The sequence below is a fragment of the Malus domestica genome, chromosome 02, assembly GCF_042453785.1.
Source record: "Malus domestica chromosome 02, GDT2T_hap1".
Lineage (NCBI taxonomy): Eukaryota > Viridiplantae > Streptophyta > Magnoliopsida > Rosales > Rosaceae > Malus > Malus domestica.
Window position 1 is genome coordinate 33,382,428 of NC_091662.1, and position 20,855 is coordinate 33,403,282.

The 20,855-nt window shown below is 37.9% G+C and overlaps 4 protein-coding genes across 5 annotated transcripts; 1 reads left to right on the forward strand and 3 right to left on the reverse strand.

Annotated features, from left to right (window-relative positions):
* Positions 1–1,858: 1,858 nt before the first annotated feature.
* Positions 1,859–6,411, reverse strand: LOC139193945 (protein LNK3-like). The gene is made up of 6 exons (XM_070817849.1): positions 6,097–6,411; positions 4,955–5,323; positions 4,315–4,588; positions 3,408–3,518; positions 3,154–3,305; positions 1,859–2,561 (listed from the first exon to the last, which is right to left on the reverse strand). The coding sequence occupies exons 2-6, from the start codon at positions 5,311–5,313 to the stop codon at positions 2,204–2,206; spliced, it is 1,254 nt and encodes a 417-aa protein (XP_070673950.1). The 5' UTR covers positions 5,314–5,323; positions 6,097–6,411; the 3' UTR covers positions 1,859–2,203.
* A 2,382-nt stretch (positions 6,412–8,793) lies between these two features.
* LOC139193946 (pentatricopeptide repeat-containing protein At2g33680) lies at positions 8,794–11,210 on the reverse strand. The gene has a single exon (XM_070817850.1). It carries the CDS (start codon positions 11,208–11,210, stop codon positions 9,084–9,086), a length of 2,127 nt encoding a protein of 708 aa, XP_070673951.1. The 3' UTR covers positions 8,794–9,083.
* Positions 11,211–11,318: 108 nt separating this feature from the next.
* On the forward strand, positions 11,319–14,562 carry LOC114823722 (uncharacterized). 2 transcript variants are annotated; one of them, XM_070817852.1, is made up of 6 exons: positions 11,319–11,503; positions 12,101–12,171; positions 12,264–12,295; positions 13,070–13,311; positions 14,054–14,290; positions 14,389–14,562. In XM_070817852.1, the coding sequence occupies exons 2-6, from the start codon at positions 12,119–12,121 to the stop codon at positions 14,395–14,397; spliced, it is 573 nt and encodes a 190-aa protein (XP_070673953.1). In that variant the 5' UTR covers positions 11,319–11,503; positions 12,101–12,118; the 3' UTR covers positions 14,398–14,562. The 2 variants fall into 2 exon arrangements, with proteins under 2 accessions (XP_070673953.1, XP_070673954.1); XM_070817853.1 differs by having other exon boundaries at positions 11,392–11,518.
* A 2,783-nt stretch (positions 14,563–17,345) lies between these two features.
* Positions 17,346–19,786, reverse strand: LOC103418551 (uncharacterized). The gene is made up of 3 exons (XM_008356666.4): positions 19,181–19,786; positions 18,179–18,286; positions 17,346–18,057 (listed from the first exon to the last, which is right to left on the reverse strand). The coding sequence occupies exons 1-3, from the start codon at positions 19,631–19,633 to the stop codon at positions 17,581–17,583; spliced, it is 1,038 nt and encodes a 345-aa protein (XP_008354888.2). The 5' UTR covers positions 19,634–19,786; the 3' UTR covers positions 17,346–17,580.
* Positions 19,787–20,855: the final 1,069 nt, after the last annotated feature.

Genomic DNA, 20,855 nt, shown 5'->3' on the forward strand with positions numbered 1-20,855 from the left:
TGAAAGTGTTTTATGTGAAAATGTTTTTTGAACTAATTCTTAACGAAAACACAAATGCATCCTGGAAAAACACTTCAAGTGCTTTTGAAACCCAAAATCATGTTCTCTTAAAACACTTTCAATCATTCTAAAAGCACTTCTAAATAAATCTATAAAAAGCATCAAACCTTTTTGAGATATGACAAAATAATATACAGCTTATACGTGGATTGTCAACTAAACTCAACACCTATTAATATGTAGTCAAGTTAGAGTAATATCGGTGATTTTTATGGTGAATCATGCTGAGTCTAAAATCAATTGTTGTTTTGATTGAATCAAGTCTACTTCTCATTGTCATTACTAGTATGAAGTAATGCACTATGAGAAGACATTACTATGAGAAGATAGGGCATGGGAGGAACTTGAGCAAATGTAAATGTGTGGAGTAAGCAAACTTGGTAAATTATGGATGAAGAAAAATGAGGATCAAGGTGAAGAAAATGTCTTATAAATTTACTTTAGAATAATTGGAGGGCAAATCGAGGAGCATAAACTATAAACTATAAAGTCAAAGTTGACAAATTGAATCATTGATAGGTCTTCTGCCTCCTCTTCATCTGCAATTGTTTATGTTCTTAATCGTTTACTTCCCCATAGCCAAGTCCTAAACTAGTTTAAACTACACTGCGCCCCCCAAATCAAAGAATTAAGGTAAGAACATGGCATTGGGCTAGAGATCCAAGCTCACAGTTCAATGTTAATCTCTGTGCCAACATTATAACATCACATCGATTTCCAATAAAAATTGGGATGGGTTTCTCTACCGATTTCTAACGAGAATCGGGGCCATCGCAGGCGGTGCGAACATAGGGCGGGGGAGGATAGGGAGAGGAGGTCGAGTCGGTCACTATGCAAGTAGGGATGGGCAAATATCCATTTGTTATGGGTAACCGCGGTTACCCGTCCATTTAAATTAAATGGTTACGGTTATGGGTAACCGTTTAGATAAATAAACAGTTATAGATACAACCGTTTACCCACGAAATTTAAATGGACGGTTATGGGTATTAACCGCAGTTATAAACGGGTAATCGTTTACCCATTTATTTTATATATGTAAAACTAACACAAACCATGTTCTCGATCCAATAATAATTAGCATCCAATAAATTAGCAACGAATTCATCAGTCATTCTCTCAATAACACTGCTACAGGAATGATGATTCTCATCATCAAGGAATTCATCAAATTAATTTAAATTCCTTGCGGGTAACCGTGAAATTGACAGAAATGTCTTCTAAACAATTTTTGTAACCCAATAATACTTGGCAAATATTATACTTACCTTCATTTGTAACAGTTAAAAATATCGTCTGTAAACTATTATTTCAATTATTGGAATGGTATAAGGACTTAAAAAATTAAAATACGGAAATGTATGATGAATGTAACTATAACGGTGTTTAATTGTCAAAAAATAAAAAATTATGACAATTTTTTTTTTAATTTTTAAGTTGTTAAAGATGTAGCGGGTGAAAAAAGGGTAATGGTAAAAAAAAAGATAAACGGGTTAAAAAGGGTTACGGTTAAATGGATATGCGATTATGGATATGGTTAACCGTTTATAAACAGTTATGGGTATGAGTATAACCGTTTAGACAATTACCCAACGGGTAAACGATTATGCGGGTATGAACATAAACGGTTATTGTTAAATAACCGCGATTACCTGCCCGCCATAACCGTTGTCCATCCCTATACGCAAGTTACAACACACCCACAAAATAAAGCTTGCACAACCGTTTGAAATTAAAGAAACTGAAACATGATGTCGAAAGCGAAATAGAGATTTATAGTGATACGAATCCCAGACACTAGAGACCACAAATGTAACTTGCCATATAATTAATCCAAACAAGTTACAGCACACACTTGAGGATGCATGTAAAGTCTTCTGAATATAACACACTATAGCGTATAACTAGAACGAGCCTTCAGTAGGAAAGCGTAAATTCGTGTCTATGACGAGGTACTGAATTAAATTCGCTCATTCACATGTCAATCAAAACTGAGCAGAACAGAGATATATCAAATCTTTGAACATTGCACACTAACTAGACGGGATTTGTATATACAAGAGAAGTAACAAACGTTCTCAAAGCAATTCGAGCAAAGTTCTTTGACCACAAACCTTTGCCATATATGCCGTCGAATAGCCTTTTAGAACCCAGTTGTAGACTCGAACTCCCTCATTGGAGCTTTTTGCTTCCCACCAGCATTACATGACGAGAAACTGATGTGCATGTCATCATCTGTCGCCACATCCATGTTTATTTCACCTAGTGTTGGAACTTCAGCATCTTGTGGTACAAGTGAGTGGATACGTGAATGAGAGATTTGTGGCCGGTAAGCATCGTCAGCTTGTTGCCCAGTCGCTCCAGTGACTTCTTGTTTGGAGTCCAACGATGCGCCTCCAGAAAGGTCCTGTGCATTAAAGTCCATCTCATTAAACATGAGGTTTGCGATGGCTCTGTCAATGGCGTTCGTCTCTGATTCCGTCCCTTTATTGCTCCCTGACCTGAATATGAAATTTATTTTTTGGTCAATAAGAGCTTGAGAGACAATAACCATGATAAGGACACAGCAAAAACACTAAAAACTAAACTACATTAACAAACTGAACTACAAGCTAATGTAAAGAACACTCATCACACTAGGATTCAATGCCCCACCAGCGCCCAACGCCCAGTTTGGTATGTACATTGCAACTACAAGCCAATGTAGGAACACCTTAAGAGTACTTCAAAGCAGTACTAGGGCAAATATGAAAATTTCATATTTGGAGAATGAAGTAGTTTTTCACTACTGAGTAACATAAAAATGGTATCCTCCCCTGCCAAAAGAAGCATCTCTGGCAATTATTGCAATCAAGAGATTTCAGGGCTGTCAAATTTAACTCTTGGGCAGAGATAGAACTTTAACATTGTCAGAAATGAACACCCGAAAGGGAATCATATAAATAGTTTACCACAATCACCCTCTCACCAACATGAAACCTGTGGCTTTTAATTTGACCATCACAATTCAGCAAGGCCAGTTTTCTAACAAGAAATGGACAAAATAATATTCTAACGAGACAGAAGTAATGTATCAAGTATTACAAAATATACCTTACTGTTTCATCCTGGGCTGTCCATGATGAGGGTTTTTCATTTTCCATTGCTTCATCTCCATCTTGGCTCTGTGTAGTGTGATTTCCGTTTGAGTTGTTTGCAAGACGATACAAGGAATCTCGAAAGCAAATTCGGGTCTTCTCATTCAACTGATCATCCAAATAACAGGGTAAGGTTCCATAACAAAAAATGAATGTGATGGATGTGCTTTACAACATGTGCATTATTCTTCTTTTGAAGTCTAAGTTTACCTGTTTCATCACCATTTCCAGTTCATGTAATACAGACTCTTCAACTGATGACTCCTCACCAACGAGTCCATTCCTGTTGCTTTGCTCGGGTGGGGCAAAAACTCTTGCTGTCTGTACCATAAACAAAACTACATTAATAAGGTACTACTGGTCAAGAAAACTAGTACCGCAGAAATATACAAATTAGTACGTAAAACTCAAGATGCTAAAACAAATCAACTGCAATAACAGATGCGAGAAACGTTCAGAAGGAGTTCTGTTTCAAAAATTAAATTAAATTTTATAGAGTTGTTGAAACCAAGGAAAATAAGAAGGTACAAAATCCCAAAAAACAGGATAGTATTCAATAAAAACAGATAACACATAACAGCACCTGGAACATTGCCATAAAATTGTGTCAAAACACCTAAAGCATGAACAATGATCTTTTATAGATTGTAGTGTTACTTGTCTTACAGAGTAACTACAAGGCCACAACACAGATCAGATTGAGGGCATCAAAATTTTCAAGTTATCATATCATAGTTAATTCAAGTTATCATATCGTAGTTTAATGAAATTTTTCCCCGAAGATGAAGTTCTTGATAAAATTATTAAACAAAGCCTGCATCCACGTACGTAGCCAGAAAAATCCGACTTTTAATAAAATCGGGATTTTTATGTTTCTAAGACTACATACAGACCATCTTACACTCTGGAAACTGCAAAGAATTATGCATTTCCTGTTAACGAAAAAAAAAAACAGATTTTCAGTTGCAACTAAGTTATACGCAATACATAACTAATAACCACTTAAACACTTCAACATACAGATGCATGCAGATTGTTAGTAACCCAAGCATTTTTTTTAAGACTGCTGTCCCCAGGATCCGAACAGGGCAAGCTAATGGTTCAAAAAATATATTACCTTTATTGGAAGAAAATTTTTGTTCTCCGAGTTGCACTGATTAAACTGTGAAGTAGTGGCAACCCGTTTATCAGAACCCACAGTTGGTGAAAATGCATGAGTCTGAAGATACATTGAATTTCCTGCATTGTGCACACCACTCGAGATACTTGGTGCTTCCAAACTCATGCTTGTCGAGATACTATCAGTGGGTAACATGCCATTGGAATCAGAACAAAAAGAGAATGATTTGTGTGCGTTTTCTGCCCCAGGAAGATCGTCAAGTAAGGAACTCCTGCATGAAGGGGAAATCAGATGTTAAGAAACAAGGATATTGAATGGCTGTAGTGCATCAGCAATGATAAAATTTTAGGGTCTAAAATAGGTCTAAAAGAAAATTAAGACCTTCCAAGAATGGTGTTAGAAAAACAGTTTGAATTTTATGCCTCTAAATTATTCAGTATCATGCAGCCGAATAGCCGATGCCATCTTTCGTACTGGCACAAACCCCCAAGATAAAATAGTGCAGAATATGACATGAAAACACAATGGAGCAATTCAATTTCCATTGGATTTCCTATGATGCCATACTTGATTATGACAAATGAAGGCAGTTAAGAAACTACATCAAGAATCTTAATCCCAGAGGTTACGCTTGTACAGGAAAATGTCATCCATCTGTTCGAGTCCGGCTAGGTCTTCAGGTTGATTATTAGCCCGATTGTATGAAAGAGTGGTCTGCTGAAGAGAGGCCTCGGACAATCCTTCACATGCACTTGAACTGCTCGACGGATCTTTTTCATTAGCAGAAGTCTCCATCTCGACTTCACCAAACAAACTGTTACCACTAAAGTTGGACTCTTTGTTGAATTGTGGATACGTTGAAAAGCATTTATTAGTCGACTGAAAATATTCAGATGGACTTATTCCCCATCTTGACCAACTGTCCGGTGATGGAAGCCTATCCAATTGTCCATCATTTGGAACAACAAGATCATCAACGCCGTAATACCAATCCATGAGACTTATCCTGAAATATATAATAGAAATGTTATAACAAGCATAAATGAATAATAATCACAACAGGTAATTCTGTTTTTCAGATTTTGATAACTTATTTGTATCAGGACAAGTCCACAAATAAGGGGAAGAAATCCTATATCCCCTTCATGTCGGTTCTCCACTCTAATTATGCACTTCAAGTCTAGTACAGTTAGATAACAAAGCAACCAAATTTCATCTATTCTTTAAACGCCCTACATCCTCAATTTTATTGTAATCAAACAGAGATCTAGATGTCTTGTTTGGTGCTTAGGATTGGATTGGATTGGATTGGATAATCATAAAATTGAAGGTTCTTCTACATGAACAGCATGACCAAATTAGCAAGAGCTCAAATCTAGTTTCCAGATCTGCTGTAGTACAAAACAGGTAAACCAGAAGCATGACAAAAACACACAATTTTTTTTTTTAATTTCACATCCAAGTAATTAATTATTAAACCATTTAACTTCACATTTTCTTTGATTTCCAGTACTGACTGCATCCAATATATCTCTAAAATTGCTTAAAATTCAGAATTTCATTTCTTTCCTACACTTGCACAGCATCTGAACCATCCAGAACTCATCAAACCAAGTAAAAGTGAAAATTCAAGCCACTTTATCAACTATCATCAAACAATATCATAACAGCAGTGAATAGCAAGGTCAATCCAATACATCAAACATAAAAATCACAACAAAAAAAAAAAACCCAAGATTTAACACAAGTGACATAAATCAAAGTGAAGAGAAAACATACCTTTTGATTGACTATTTGGGAAATTGAACGGGACCCAGTTTGTGATTCAGAGATTCAAGCTAGGCCAGATGAAGAAATCGATTTCGAAAATTGAAAATTCAGATGGGTTTATTTCGGATTTGGAGTGTTAGAGCTGCAAAAAACAAACAAGGCGGCCGTGGTTTTTCTGGTGGCCAGGCTTTTCTGTATTTTATTTTAGTCTAAAGAAAACAACTTGCAGATGGAGAATAAGAGAGAGAGAGAGAAGCTGGTGGCTGTGATTTCTTGTGGCTGAGGGCTCCATCTAAAACTGCATTCTCAGTGGCCCACGTGTCCGAATCTGGTCCCACCGAGAGCAGGTCCGATTTATTACTTGGTGGATGATTGCGCTTGGGATGCCGTGAAATGCGACTTGCGTCCGATATTTTAATTCCTGAAATACCCCCATTTTGTTTAGCAGTACCGACTTCTCGAAGAAGAAAGAGGCGGTGGGGTACATGGCCCGAATGGTCATTAAACATTGGGAGCTGTAAAGGCTTTCACGTTCGATGGACCCGCATAGATTTCCACGCACACACGTGGCTGGAAATGCTTGGGCCTCCGACACGTGGCTTTATATGGGAGGAGTGAATGACACGTGGCGTTTTCTGAGGGAATCGAGGACTGCAAACAAAACAAAAAGTTGTGGCTTGGTCTATTTGGTGGAAATAGGGATAAGATACAGTCGGATGAAGATTACCAGAAGATGAGGGGCCACGATTCCTGGTACACAAGAAAAGGAGAGATTTTTTAGGTGACTCATAATAGGGAGTGGTACGGTTTATATTATTATATAAATAGAGGTCGGTATTTTGAACAGAGTGAAATTTTCTTCAAATACAATGAGTCTAAATTGGATTTTGAGCAGGTATTTCAGTAAGGTTTTCCACGTTAGACTGCAAATTTAAGTGATATCCGTGGAAAAGGATCTTCTCCGGATCGTTTTTTTAGGGATTTCGTACTCGTGTTTGTTCATCGTACATCATGCGATCAAAAATTATTTAAAATTTAAATATAAATAGTACCTAACGAAAATTGACTTCACGATGTACGATAAACAGACACGATTGCAAGATCCTAGGAAAAAAAAGCCGGCGAGGATCCTTTTCCAATATCAATGACATAGGTCAAAATTTTGCAGTAGGCTATGAATTTGAATGCTATGAGTGTGATTTATTTTTCTAATTTAATATATTAAATTCGTGATTGTCGTAGCTATGTAATAAAATATAAGAGAGAAAAAAGACGTAAACATCTAAACATAGAAACTAATTTAACATATTAAATTCATGATTGTCGTATCTATGTAACAAAATATAAGAGAGAGAAAAGATGTAAACATCGTAAACACAAAAAAAAAAAGAACAAGTAGAGATATCTCATATTTAATACGTAGAACTTAACCCTATCAAATTGAAACCACTTTAACAGTAGTATAATACGAATCAAACTCATTCTTTCTAATTCTTAAATATAGTCATCATACTCACCTAAACTACTGTGGAAAGTCTAAGGCTTCCAAGTGAGCCGGAAAATTGAGCGCCATATCAATAATATAGGAATTAAACTTCTACAATGGACTGGAAAATACATTTTAGGAAAGTGATTTTGATTTTTTAGTTCAATATATTAAACTCATGAATGTGATTTCTATACGAGAAAAAAGGTAGGAAAAAAAGAAGATACAGTAGATTGATCCCATAGTTAATATATATGAAACTCACTCATATCAAGCTCACACCAATATGACACTAGTGTAATCTATCAAACTCACGGTAACATGTGTTTATCCATAAAACCACTTAAGTAATTTTATCGAGAAGCATATGAGGAGGTGTGCTAATTTTTCAATTCTATTTTATGGGAAGTGGGAGGGCAGAGAATCTGCTTCGTTACCAAATCCTTTAAATATATAGAAGAAACTTTAAACATAAACCACAATTGGATGGAAAACTTCCATTAATTACGTAATCGAAAAGTAGGGATTCCAGCGGCAATACTACTAAATTAAACAGTAGAATTACTACATTCCGCATTAAACTCCTCTTAGTTGAATTAACTACTTGAAACGTAGGTGCCCGGTATCACACAGTCTCCTCCCCACTGGTTTCCTTAATCTCTCCCTTCCTACAATCAACTTAGAATTACAAAATGCATGAAAATTCACATTCCAATGTCTTATTCAATCACCAATTTCAAATGAACCACCTTAATAAACTAATAACTTCATATCATATTATGAGTACACATCAAACCCACCCAACTTACCAAACCCAAAATGCAGATTTAGACAGATCCCACCAAACTCATATCATCATAATCATTTTATACAAAATTCAAAAATCACGTCCACTATCACGACAAAAAACAACCAAATAGAGTGAGACTACAAGAGGACAAGGATATACCATGATGAATTTCCAAATATCGACAACAATGAAGGGCAAAAAACTCCATATAATCTCCACTAACCTATATCATCTTGGTCCACGCTAGTAGTATCATCATCATCTTGATCACGATAAGACTTCCCCCAAAACAAGAGAAGCCTGGGGATTCTAATACCAATATCATAATAATTCCATGGTTTAGAACTTCTGAGAAAAAGGCTCATGATTCAACATTCTGTGCTATAACTTAAAACTCACTTAGATGCCTGACAATAAATAATGATCAAGATTTTGCAATAACCACACAGATCTGTTCATAAATAATGATCAAGACTTTGATAATGCCACAACAAGTCAAGATACGCAAGAAAAATCATCTCTAGTTGCAACTTGTAATTAAATTTCTTGTATCATGTTTTAATTCTATTCTTTATGATTCCAAGTCAAAAAGGAATAAAGAGATGGCTACCTGTTATCCTCAATTTTAATTTCCAGGAAAAAGAATAAAACAAAAAATCCTGAAGAACAATGGAATATCGACGCAGGAACCTGCTGAATAACTTATAGTTATCATGAGCTTCAGAAGATGGTAGAGGAAAGTTGGTCATCTTCATCCTTCATATGCGTGAGTAGCCTTCGGATGACATGACGTATATTTTCAATTTGTGGATGCTTTTCATCACCAACAACAAACACATGAACCTGACTCTTCAGTTCAATCCAGCTACACCCAGGCTCCTTACTCACTCCTCTGAGTTTCATTAGGCTCCTTACCCGCTCAACATCTTCCCTCCTACCCAAGGAAGTATATATGCTTGACAACAACACATAAGCTGATGATTCTTGTGAGCCCAACTCCATTAACTTCTCGCCGGCATAGGCTCCCAATTCGTAATTACGATAGTTCCGAGAAGCGCTTAATAGAATACGCCATAAACACATACCATGATCAATAGTTGCTGATTCTATGAACTCTTTGGCTTCATCTAACTTCCCAGCACGGCTCAATATGTCAACCATGCAAGCATAATGTTCCACCCTTGGGGCTATGCCAAATTCATTAGACATCATCTTAAAATATATCCACCCTCTCTCAACGGATCCCATATGGCTGCAAGCAGAGAGAACATTCACAAATGTAACATAATCCGGTTTTGCGTCCTCCAACCGCATCTCCTCAAAGAGCTGTAGAGCCTCGATGCCCCTCCCATTTTGTGAAAGCCCTGATATCATTGCATTCCAAGTTACTGTATCCCTCATTGGCATCCTCCTAAACACCAGATTGCCGTCTTCCAAATTCCCACACTTTGCATACATAGTTGAAAGAGCACTTCCAATTGGTACTTCAAGACTGAACCCATACTTGACGGTACGGGCATGGATTTGCTTTCCTTGTTCAAAAGCACTTAGACTCGAACATGCTTTGAGGACACTAGCCATAGTTAGTTCATTGGGCATCATTCCCTCCCTCTGCATTCTGCAATACAAACTCAAAGCAGCTTCATTCTCCCCATTTTGCACATACCCTCCAATCATTGAAGTCCAAAGAACAATATCAGGTTCTTTCAAATAGTCAAACCCCTTACGGGCATCACTAACGCTACCACATTTGGCATACATGTCAACCAAAGCTGTCATTATATATATTTGGAATTCGAAACCCATCTTTAATGAATAGCTATGAACTTGTCTTCCTTCTTCAAGAGCACCGATGTCACTACAAGCATTGATGACTCCAACAAAAGTGAACTCACTCGGGATAACCCCAGCAAAATGCATATGTGAAAACAAGTCCAGAGCCTTTTGGGAATCCCCACTTTGTGCAAAACCAGTTATCATTGCTGACCATGTGATAGAATTCTTATCACCAGACAACTTAAAAGTTCTAAGTGCATCATCTAAGCTCCCACATTTCGCATACATGGTTACAAGCGCATTCTCAACAGAAACGAAACCTATCAACCCGTCTTTCACTGAAAGACAATGAATTTGCTTACCGGTATCAACAAACTCAGGAAGCGCCAAGGCACTAAGAACACTCGTCAAAACAAATTCACTCTCTTCTTCATTCTCCACATCCCTACGCATCTTCCCGAAAAGCGCCAACGCATCACCAGCCATCCGCTGTATTGCATACCCAGAAATCATAGTCGCCCAAGAAACTGAATTCCTCTCGAGCATTCTATCAAACACCTTACGTGCATCCAACACAAGACCCGCTTTACAATACATATTCAAAAGAGAACTCCCAACAAACACATCATAAAAGCTGGCAGCTTTGGTAGCAAGGGCGTGAACTTGCCGGCCGCAAGACACGTCCGACACATTGGACGCCGCCGTGAAGACGCCGGAAAAAGTGTGGGCATTAGGGAACGTGTTCTCCGCCCGCAGGCGCCGAAAAAGCTCGACGACGACGAGGGAGGAGGCTCGGAGACCCTGTTGGGAGTAGCCATTGATAAGGGAGTTCCAGGAGACGACGTCCTTGTCGGGAATGGCGTCAAACACAAGATGGGCTCCGGGCAAGTCGCCGCATTTGGAGTAGAGGTTGACGACGGCGTTGGCGATGTATACGCAAGATATGGAACCGGCTTTGATTAAATGAGCGTGGAGTGACCTGCCCTTTTGGAGGTCCTTTTGGCGGGCGTATTGGGTGACGGCGGCGAACAGGGGCCGGTACTGAGATGGAAGCTGCGAAGTCAGACTCATCAACCGCCGACGGAGGCAGAGCGGCGGTCCTGTTTTACCACGAGTCTTTTTCTCGTGAAATTTGAATAATGGCCTTCTCTAGAGCCAATTTTCCCTTTTTGTCCTTCAATATTGCTTAACTAGGACTTCGCCAACAAGGGTATTATAGTCTTTACGAAATTAAGTTAAAAAACGGTTAAAGAGAAGGAGAGGGGAGGAATTTGCAATCGGTGTATGAGCGAGCGCTAGGGCTGTTGAGAGGCTCGCAAAGTCCTGCAATTCCCGTCGGTGTTGAAAGGAGGACTGTTTCCCGGGTAAATTGCAATCGGGTCCGACTTCAATTTTTTTTTCTTAGTGCTAATCTAATTTAGGGTTAGAGATGGCTTCGAGATTTGTGTACAAATTCTTTGCAAGAATGAATAACTAGGGTTCATATTCCATGATTGATAGAATACTGGCTACAGCTCTCTGCACCAGAGTTCGTGTCTTCGTCCTCGAAATTTAGTGTAGATTATAGTATCGTTTATAGAAAAAGGGCGATCCAAGCCAGCAAGCTCCCCGATTTGCGAGGGTGGGGAACGTCTGTCTATCGTATGCAGACTCGAACACGTGACCTTTAGGTCACAAAGTAGCAACCTATCGTTTTTAAATATAAAGAATGTTTGAAATTTTTAAACCCTTTTTAGATTTCTTTTTTCCGTTTTGGGTATGTTTTGATCCATATTGATTAGCTTTGAAGTAATTAACTTTGTTTAATCATGCTTTAGTTGCGTTTTGAGTAATTTTAGTGCATAGAAAATACTTAATATTCTGTTTCATTGTATAAGATGTTGATTGTGTAGCTCAAATTAGTGGGATTCCAATGTTTTCATTTTAATTTATAATGTAAGATGGTTGTTCTTTGGTTGCAGCTTGACTTAGAAGTAAAAATGTTCAAGAATACGTTTCAATCCGGATTTCTATCCATTCTATACAGCCTTGGGTATGATGTCTTTTTTTCTCGTATTTGGAATGTTTTCTTATCCTTGCAATTGTAACATTGATGTTAAGCTGTGCATTGTTTTGAATATTCAGGAGTAAACCTTTGCAGATTTGGGATAAAGAAGGTTAGTGGTTTTGACTCTAAACATATTGATTAAATTTTGAGATTCTTGTGAAATTCAACCTGTTACGAATATCAGTGTGCGATGATGCATTATGACTCTTCAGTGTTGTTTACGTGTTTCGCATTTTTTTTCTCCTAAATTGTGAGCTGAGTTGACGAAGTAATCTTAATCACACTTTTGATCAAACACTTTTGAAGTGGTAGCACAAGGACAATGGCTTGTATGCTTTTAATAGTTTGGTACCTGAAAGTGCTTAATCATGGTTCAACATTGCCATCCATCTCTCTTATCGTCAAAGGAGTTTGTCTTTTCTGTTTGAATGTGTAGGCTGAGACCTTGTTTCCTGATTGAGTTAATATTGTGTTAATCCAGTTAAGTATGGAGATTTATTGTCTTCATGCTCGGCATGCTACATCCATGTTAGTCCGCCATGTATTTCTGTTAACATTGGTGACTGCTGAGCACCTAATCTTCTGATAGGAGCATTAGCTACAAAAATCGACAGATGGATGGATCCCTTAACACTTTGATATACAATAAAATTTGAGAGTTTCTTAAGTGTGTTCCTGACAAGGTAAATAATAAGGCATGTGCATATTGGAATGTATGTAGATTTATGTTTGTATTGAACTGTGGGGCATTTCTTATGCTATAGTGAAAACAACTATTTTTCTACTTCAGGCGTTATTGGTTGGTGCATGCCTTTGAGGTATCGACATGATGATGGAGTAACTTGTGCGTGGTTTGATATTATGTGTTTGTTTTGTTGAGCAGTTGTTGATGGGCATATAAAAAGACCACAGGATGAAGACATACAATCCAATGTTCTTGAAATAGTTGGGTCGAACATCCAGTCAACATACATTACCTGCCCGGCAGACCCATCAGCTACACTGAGTATAAAGCTTCCATTCCTGGTTATGATTGTGAAGAATCTGAAGAAATATTTCACATTTGAGATTCAAATTCTGGATGACAAGAATGTCAGGCGACGTTTTCGAGCTTCCAATTTTCAAGTGTGTAAGTTTGCCCATGTTTATTGATGTTTATCAACTGCGTAATGGATTGATCTTGTTGTTCTCTGTTTTCTTCTTCTTTTTTCCATTTGGTATTTCAGGGAATATTCTGGTACACGTAATGCTTCTTATGTCTGTCTCAAAGATATCTATATTTCACAAACAAGTCTAAAGCGTTTATGGTTGTCTTTTAAGATTCATTTGGCATAAAATTGGTCATATTTCATCCTGATTTCTTTGTTAATATTATCCACAATGTCTGGTGTGTTGCATTTGTGTCATGAATATGTTGGGGAAAATCATTTCCCAAGGTTCGGTCCAAGGTGGGAGAGTAATATGGCGAATAGATGTGGCATCAACGGGGTTGATTAACTGGGAGTATAAAATCTCATTGGTATGCTTCCTTGGAGATTGCCCGCTATTTCGAGTAGAGCAGTGGAGGATACAAACTCATTGGCCACCTAGTAGATTGTTGCTTAATGATTCTTAGTACAGTGTGTGTGTGTGTGTGTGTTGTATTCTGTCTTTTGGGACATATGACTGAAAATGGTAGGTACAGTTTTGGACTGGTAGGAGTTCTGGTGAAACGTTTATGTGCTATTAGTTTGACTGCTGAAGGATTTCTGATTTGAATTTATAACGCGGTGACTAATAATGCTCCGCACTGGAGTGATCGTGCTGCTGTAGAAATGTCGAAGTGATAAAAGATACAAGAGGTTATGTATTTATTTTTGTTTTGTAGGCTGTAACTCGAGTGAAGCCGTATATCTGCACTATGCCGCTGAGGATGGATGATGGCTGGAATCAAATCCAGTTTAATCTGGCTGATTTTACCAGGAGAGCCTATGGAACAAACTATGTGGAGACACTGCGAGTTCAGGTTCATGCAAATTGCCGCCTGAGGAGGATATATTTCTCTGACCGCTTGTACTCCGAAGAGGAACTTCCTCCTGAGTTTAAGTTGTACCTCCCAATGCAGGTAATTTAGATTGATCCAGTCTTCTAATGCCCGTAGTTATGGTTCTGTACCATGTCATTCGTTGTCCACTCATTGCTTGTAATGTTTGTGCTTCACAGAAAGCATGATATGATGCAACAAAGGAGGGATCGAACCCATTGGAGCTGGATTTTGAGACTTCAGATTGTAATTGTGTGGATGTGCTTGATTTGTTTATTTCCGGTCCGTTTTTCGAACTTATTTTGTTAAAAGAACTTATCTGCTACACAACATTGTAACTAAATTTTAGAAAACTCATGGTGCCTATAGTACTGTTAGTGGTGATCAAGATATAAAATATTGATGATATCGGAAATATCCGTAATCCAAAAACACGAAAATTTTGATGGAAATATCGGGATATTATCGATATCGATAAAAATTGAATAAAAACCACGGAAATTGTAAGAAAAACTTGGAAATTTTTATTGAAACTTTGTAGGATGTTTATTTAGTCAATTATCTATTAGTTTATCATAAAAAATTGGAAGGAAATGCATTGCATGATAGATATAACGGATTTAAGTTGATTATATAGCGAGCTGTTAAACATTGTGAGTGTAGAAAATATGTAGTAATTAATGAAAGAAGTTTAAATACACTATAATCATTTATATATAATGAATTAGTATAATATTTTACGCTTTATACATTGCATGGTAAGATACATGAGTGACTTAGCAAGGTCTAAAATATCGATGATATCGGAAATATCGGTAGTCCAAAAACACGGAAATTTCGATAGAAATATCGGGATATTATGGATATTTTAGACCATGGTGGTGATTTGAATATGGTATACTTATTGTTCCTCGTGTTTTATTCCCCCCTTATGTCTCAGTTCGCCTCTTAGATTTCAGTCCGTATCTTTACACCTTGCACCCAAAAGCGATTTCTGCATAATTTTTCACCTTCGACACGCTCTCTCTTAAATTTGGGCCTCATGGTGAACAGTAGAAGGGAGAGCCCTTCAAATTTTCGGAAATAATGATGATGAAAAGAACAATATGTTAATAACAGTTCATGTGCAATGTTCATTGATAGTTCTATTACCACATTACAATTGTCAACTGTTGTGTTCTTGAGAAAAACGAATGCTTTCGGTTTCGGACCATGAAATCAACCGTCTAACACATATTACAGGATTTGTCTACACATTTACATAACTGATGAAAGAAATAGTATTTTAAATTGCAAACCCTCCCCGCGCAATGGCAGACGAAGAAATCCTTGCAAGTGGAAAGCTCTGGAATGACAGGTAAAGTTATGAACATGAAGAGTTTTATCAGATGCCCGTAAAATCTTTGAAGTTCAATATGGATATGCAAGCCTAGCTCTGAATTATATGTTCAGTGGGAATTAAGGAAATGCATTATGTTTTAGATTTCACTGTTTGAAATACGTATAGTTTGTGCAATGCAATGTGCATATAGGTTTTGTTTTCGATTTGAATCCTGAATTTGCAGAAGACAAGAGCATGGAAAAGCAGTTAAGTAATGGATTCCTTTACAGATAAGTGGTTCCACATACCTGTCTCATATGATCACTTCGTTATCTATTCTTATACGAGGAATGTGAACAATCTTCGCCCAATCTTCCGCGATTTTTGTCTGGCACCGTTGGGTCAGCGAGGGGCAGCCAATGATGTGCAGCAAAGAAAGAGATTCCGGCAAGCCCACTTCTGGCGGGAACTGGAGCCTCGGAGACCCAAAAATTCGTAGATTTTGAAGAGAAGTGAGGTGTTGAAGCCCCGCTCTTGGGAGAGATTCGAGACTGGAGCACCACCAAAATCCTAGGTTCTGAAGAGAAGTGAGGTGTTGAAGTCCCTTTGCATCCAAAGATTTTAGACTTGATAGATGACAAATACCGAGAGTGTTGAATGGTAGGAAGCAGATGATCGTTGAGCTACGTCTCTAATGGATCCTCACTTCCCCAATTCGTGAATTTTTTAAGGGAGCCAAGCCTGTTCAAACCCCACTCCTCTGAAGGTTTGAGTGTGTTACAATGAATGACTCTAAATTCTTGTAGGTTGGGAGGCAAACCCCCTTCTGTAAATGACATAAGATATCGAAGACCCTCCATGTACAATTTTTGAAGGGCAGTGAGGGTGTGAATTCCTTTAGGAAATGACTTTTAAGTTCTCGCAACCTATGACTTTCAAGGAAATCAGGTTGGGGGCAGGCAAGCCTCCTTTAGGGAAAGTGGCCAGATTTGGACACTTCTCGATCTTCAAGTCATTGAGATGGCTGAGATTTTCATCACATCCTTCAGTAAAAATGGATTCGAGATTCTCACAGTGCAAATTGAAAGATCCGCAAGCACCGAAAAAAGGCCAACGAGAAGGAATGAAGCGAATCACAGGTGCAGTATTAAACCAGACGTTTCAGGGATGTGAATTTGGTGATCATCTCATGAGGTAGGAATGATAACCTTGGACAATGGTCTATAGAAAGTGATGTCAAAGTACTAGGTAGACCATCTCTAGGGAATGACAGCAGGGACAGAAACGATAACAAATCGAGTGATGTCAATCTGCTGTGTAGACCATCTGTGGAGAATGATAACAGGGATGGACACCGGTGTACAGTCAAACACTAAAGATGATGGATGTTTCTGCTAAAACATTTTATATCAGCACAATTCTTAATCTCAAGTTCTTGAAGCGAGGGCAGCCACTCTTTGCCCAGTAATGGTAACAGGCCTGGACATTCATTTACTCCCAATTTTTTGAGAGTTAATTAAGTTCCCCCATTTCTTTGAGTGTTGAACCAGTTAATTTGCCCACCAGAAAAGAAGTCAATGTCCTCAAATCCACATTGTAATCTTGTCAGCAATTATATATGCAGTTTAAATCTTTATGCGAATATGCCATCTGGGTATAATGTTACTGTAGAACACCACTTTGTATATCAAAGTTTGTGTCTTTTAAGGTTTCCGCTGCCCTGGAACTTTTTTGAAGAGGGTACATTGACGAATGAAAATCCAGTTTGTACAGGTTATATGCAAATTTCGAATGCAAGTGACTAAGCCAACGATATCTAGAAAGCATATGTATAAAATGAAATGAAAGCAATACATCCAGCTTATTGTCTTGCTCAAGCATATATAATGCACGCAGTTGGCAGACTCTTTCAGATGAGCCAACTCCACTGCTAAAAGTAAATTTTACAGGCACCTGCCCCTTCTCCCATCCACAGTGCTCTTGACTGCATCAGTTTCCAGCATTCTAAGGGATCTGGGAGAAGCGCATAAGTATAAATTGGTGCAACAATTTAATCAACCATTTTGGACTTTGTAAGTTTATAGGCACCTGCCCCTTCTCTAATCCACCTTCGATCTTTACTTAATCTTGAAGTAATCAAACATATGACAAGGATGGCAGGGTAAAGGGAGACTTTGAAAGGACTATCCAAATGCTGAGAGAAGTAGACGTATTGAATTATAGACGTAACACACTGAGCAATGCCACCGATTAATCCAGAAATTTCAACGACGGTACCAAGAGGCTTGTAACAGGGAGGCGGAGGATAAAAAAACCACCATAGCTTTCCCCACCTCCTCAGTTCAACTCTTCCTTTTATACCTTTGTAAATGAACTCCAAGACGCAAATGAGTACCCCCACAATAGCCAGCAACATACCAAATAATGCATACCGGGGCTTACTTGGAGAGGAAGCCTGATCGCATGCAACGGACAAAATCTCTAGGCAGAGGCTAATGAATAAAAAGGGCCATTCTGCTGAAGCAGCCTACAAAAGAAATGAGTAATAAGTATAACCAATGTGAAAATCTAGCAAGAATATGTAAAGGAAATTATATATGGTTACTTTTCTTTTAAAGATATGACTAGTGATCAATTGTGTTCATTACCTTTTTCCCGTGTCTAAGCTCGTAAATTTCATTGTTGGGTGAAGATCCTGATCCGTAGTCAACACCAAACAGAAAAGAGCTTGCAGGTCTCTCATCCCAAAGATCCGGCTACATTTTGGAAAATACAGAGATGGAATTAGTATTGTGTGTGTGTGTGTGTGATCTCAGTGTTGCACTAGTGGCTAAAAATTAGAGAAATGAAGGTATGATGTTTCTTATTTTTCAAGCAAGATGAATCTGCATTGAAGTTGCAGAAGGGAGCTGGTCATAGGATATGTACTTCTTCAAGCGAGAGGTTTGGGGAGGGAATTTGGCTTGAAGTTGCAAATTTTTGTTGTGAAGGTATGTATGAGGGATTTGTTAGTGATTTTAAAATCCCTCGTGCATGCATTCGAAATGTTCATTGGGTCTCGGAAGTCCCTCGCGCAGGCTTCAGAAGTAGAAAATGGTGAATTAAGTTTCACTAAAAGGAATAATAAGCGCAAGTTATCGGCTTGTAGCTCACTATAACGCACACACAACAAGGTGGAGGAGGTGGCTACACTCTGCAGCAATGGTCTCTTTGACTCTTCGGAGGAAAAGTTGGTGTGGGGAGAGAAAATGAGGGAATGGAAGCGCGCGGGACAAGAAATTAACAGAAGTTGACGGATGGCGGCATTGAGTTGAAACTGACTGGAAAGCACATGGACCAAAACGATCAAATTCAAAACATAGGGACGAAAGTTGCACTTACTTTGTGAGAACTACAAGAACTAAAAAGTGGTTTTGCTATCGGTTGACTTATCAAAGAAATTATAAATCAAACAGAAACAACTAACATAATTAAACAGCGATGCGTAAGAAGCAAAAACAAATATGTGTGGTTATCATTTCCATCGCATATTACTCTAATCTCTGGACTGCCACACCAAACAATCAAAGCTCCCTAGCCCACAATATCAATATATATATAATATGTATAATATTTATATAATTAAAGACATATAAATATAGAGCTCTAACCATTTCGTCGTGCAAGCCATCTTTCTGTTCTGCAAGATGTTCTAAGATTTGTAATAGCTCTTCAATCCTACAATTCACGCCTCGATTATTACCACAAAGTTTGAAAGAAGTAGAGAGGAAGTTCAACACCTTTGTCGTTAATCCATCAGTTGGTCGTTGTAAAACTTGTGCAGTACTAGTACTGTTGATCTCACCCAGTAGGTCCTCCACATCAAAGACGACGTCTCGAAGCTTTCCGAGCCAGTCTCTCACGGCAGGGTTTGTCACTTGCTGTTGTTTTACGTAGTTGAGGACTGCACAAAGAGTCGACAGCTTCCCCCTCAATCTGTCAAGTGAATCGTAGTCAAGATCCCCTTGGGAGAATAAGTCGCGCAACTCCCTTGAAGCCATCCGGTCACACAACCCCTGGACGGATGCGGAGAGAAAATCTTGTCCCATAACAGATCCAGCCATTTCTGTTTTCTTTGCAAAGGATTCAGGTGAACTCTAAATCCTTTCCTTTGATTCGACCCAAAAAAAAAAAAAAATCCTTTCTTTTGAGATTTGTATATAGTGTCAGTATAATTGACCGACTTGACGACTTGAAGACTTGTAGTCGTGCTTTTTGGTTTTAAATTTAATTCATTTGGTTTTATGGTCAACTAACTTGAAGTCGTGGGAGCGTTGGTTGGATGGGTGAGGATTTACATTTTGACGATGTTTTTGTTTAATAATATTATTATATCATTAGAATCAAAAGAAAAATTAAAGAAAAGGGTTTGAAAACTTTGAGTTTTAACGATAAAATAAAGGGTAAAGTAAATAATACTAGTATTGATTTTTTAATGTAAAAATATGATTTTTCGTTAAAATACACAGTATCAAAAACTTTTCGTTGAAGTTCCTTAAATCAAAATGTTTTGAAACAATAAATACGTTTTATATAAGTTGTCCTCCATCGAATGGCACAAGTATAATTACTTTCTTTAATTCATTGGACGGCGAGAACTAAATCATACCAAACCAAATCAATACGCGTAGTTTGGCCCCATAAATTGCTTTATTTAACCTAGTGGGAGACATCTGCAAATGATTTGTACTCCCCTTTGAGAGGAGGCATAAATATAAATTTGAGGATGACCATCTGGGTACCTTTATTTTTGGTGAGCATCCAATGAAAATGTAAATTACCCTTGCATCTCAACTTATTTTTTATTTATTTATTATTATTAAAAAGATGGAAATGATTCGAAACTATTACAAATAATTAAGGAGAGATGGAGTTTCAAACTAAAGATTCATGAGTAGAAACTCAACATCATATTCACCAAGATATTAGATGTGTATATTTTCTTCTTTCTCCAATGCGAGATTCATACACGTGTAGCGAATTTCAAGTCTAACGGATGAACAACACAAATCGGATAACGTGGAGCAATGTGGCCATTGAACTTCACATTGACATCACTCAAGCCAAATACAATAATAACCTGCTATGATACAATGCAAACATCCAACTCCAAACCAATTAGCAATAAGTGGAGAGGTCCAATATCATTTAAACCATTATACAAGGTTTTAATTCCTAATGTAAGATTCACATGCTCAAACAAAGCGATTTAAATAAGGGAACTTTAACGAAAAGTTCCCAGTACTGTTCACTTTAATGAAAAACCATATTTTTACACTAAAAAGT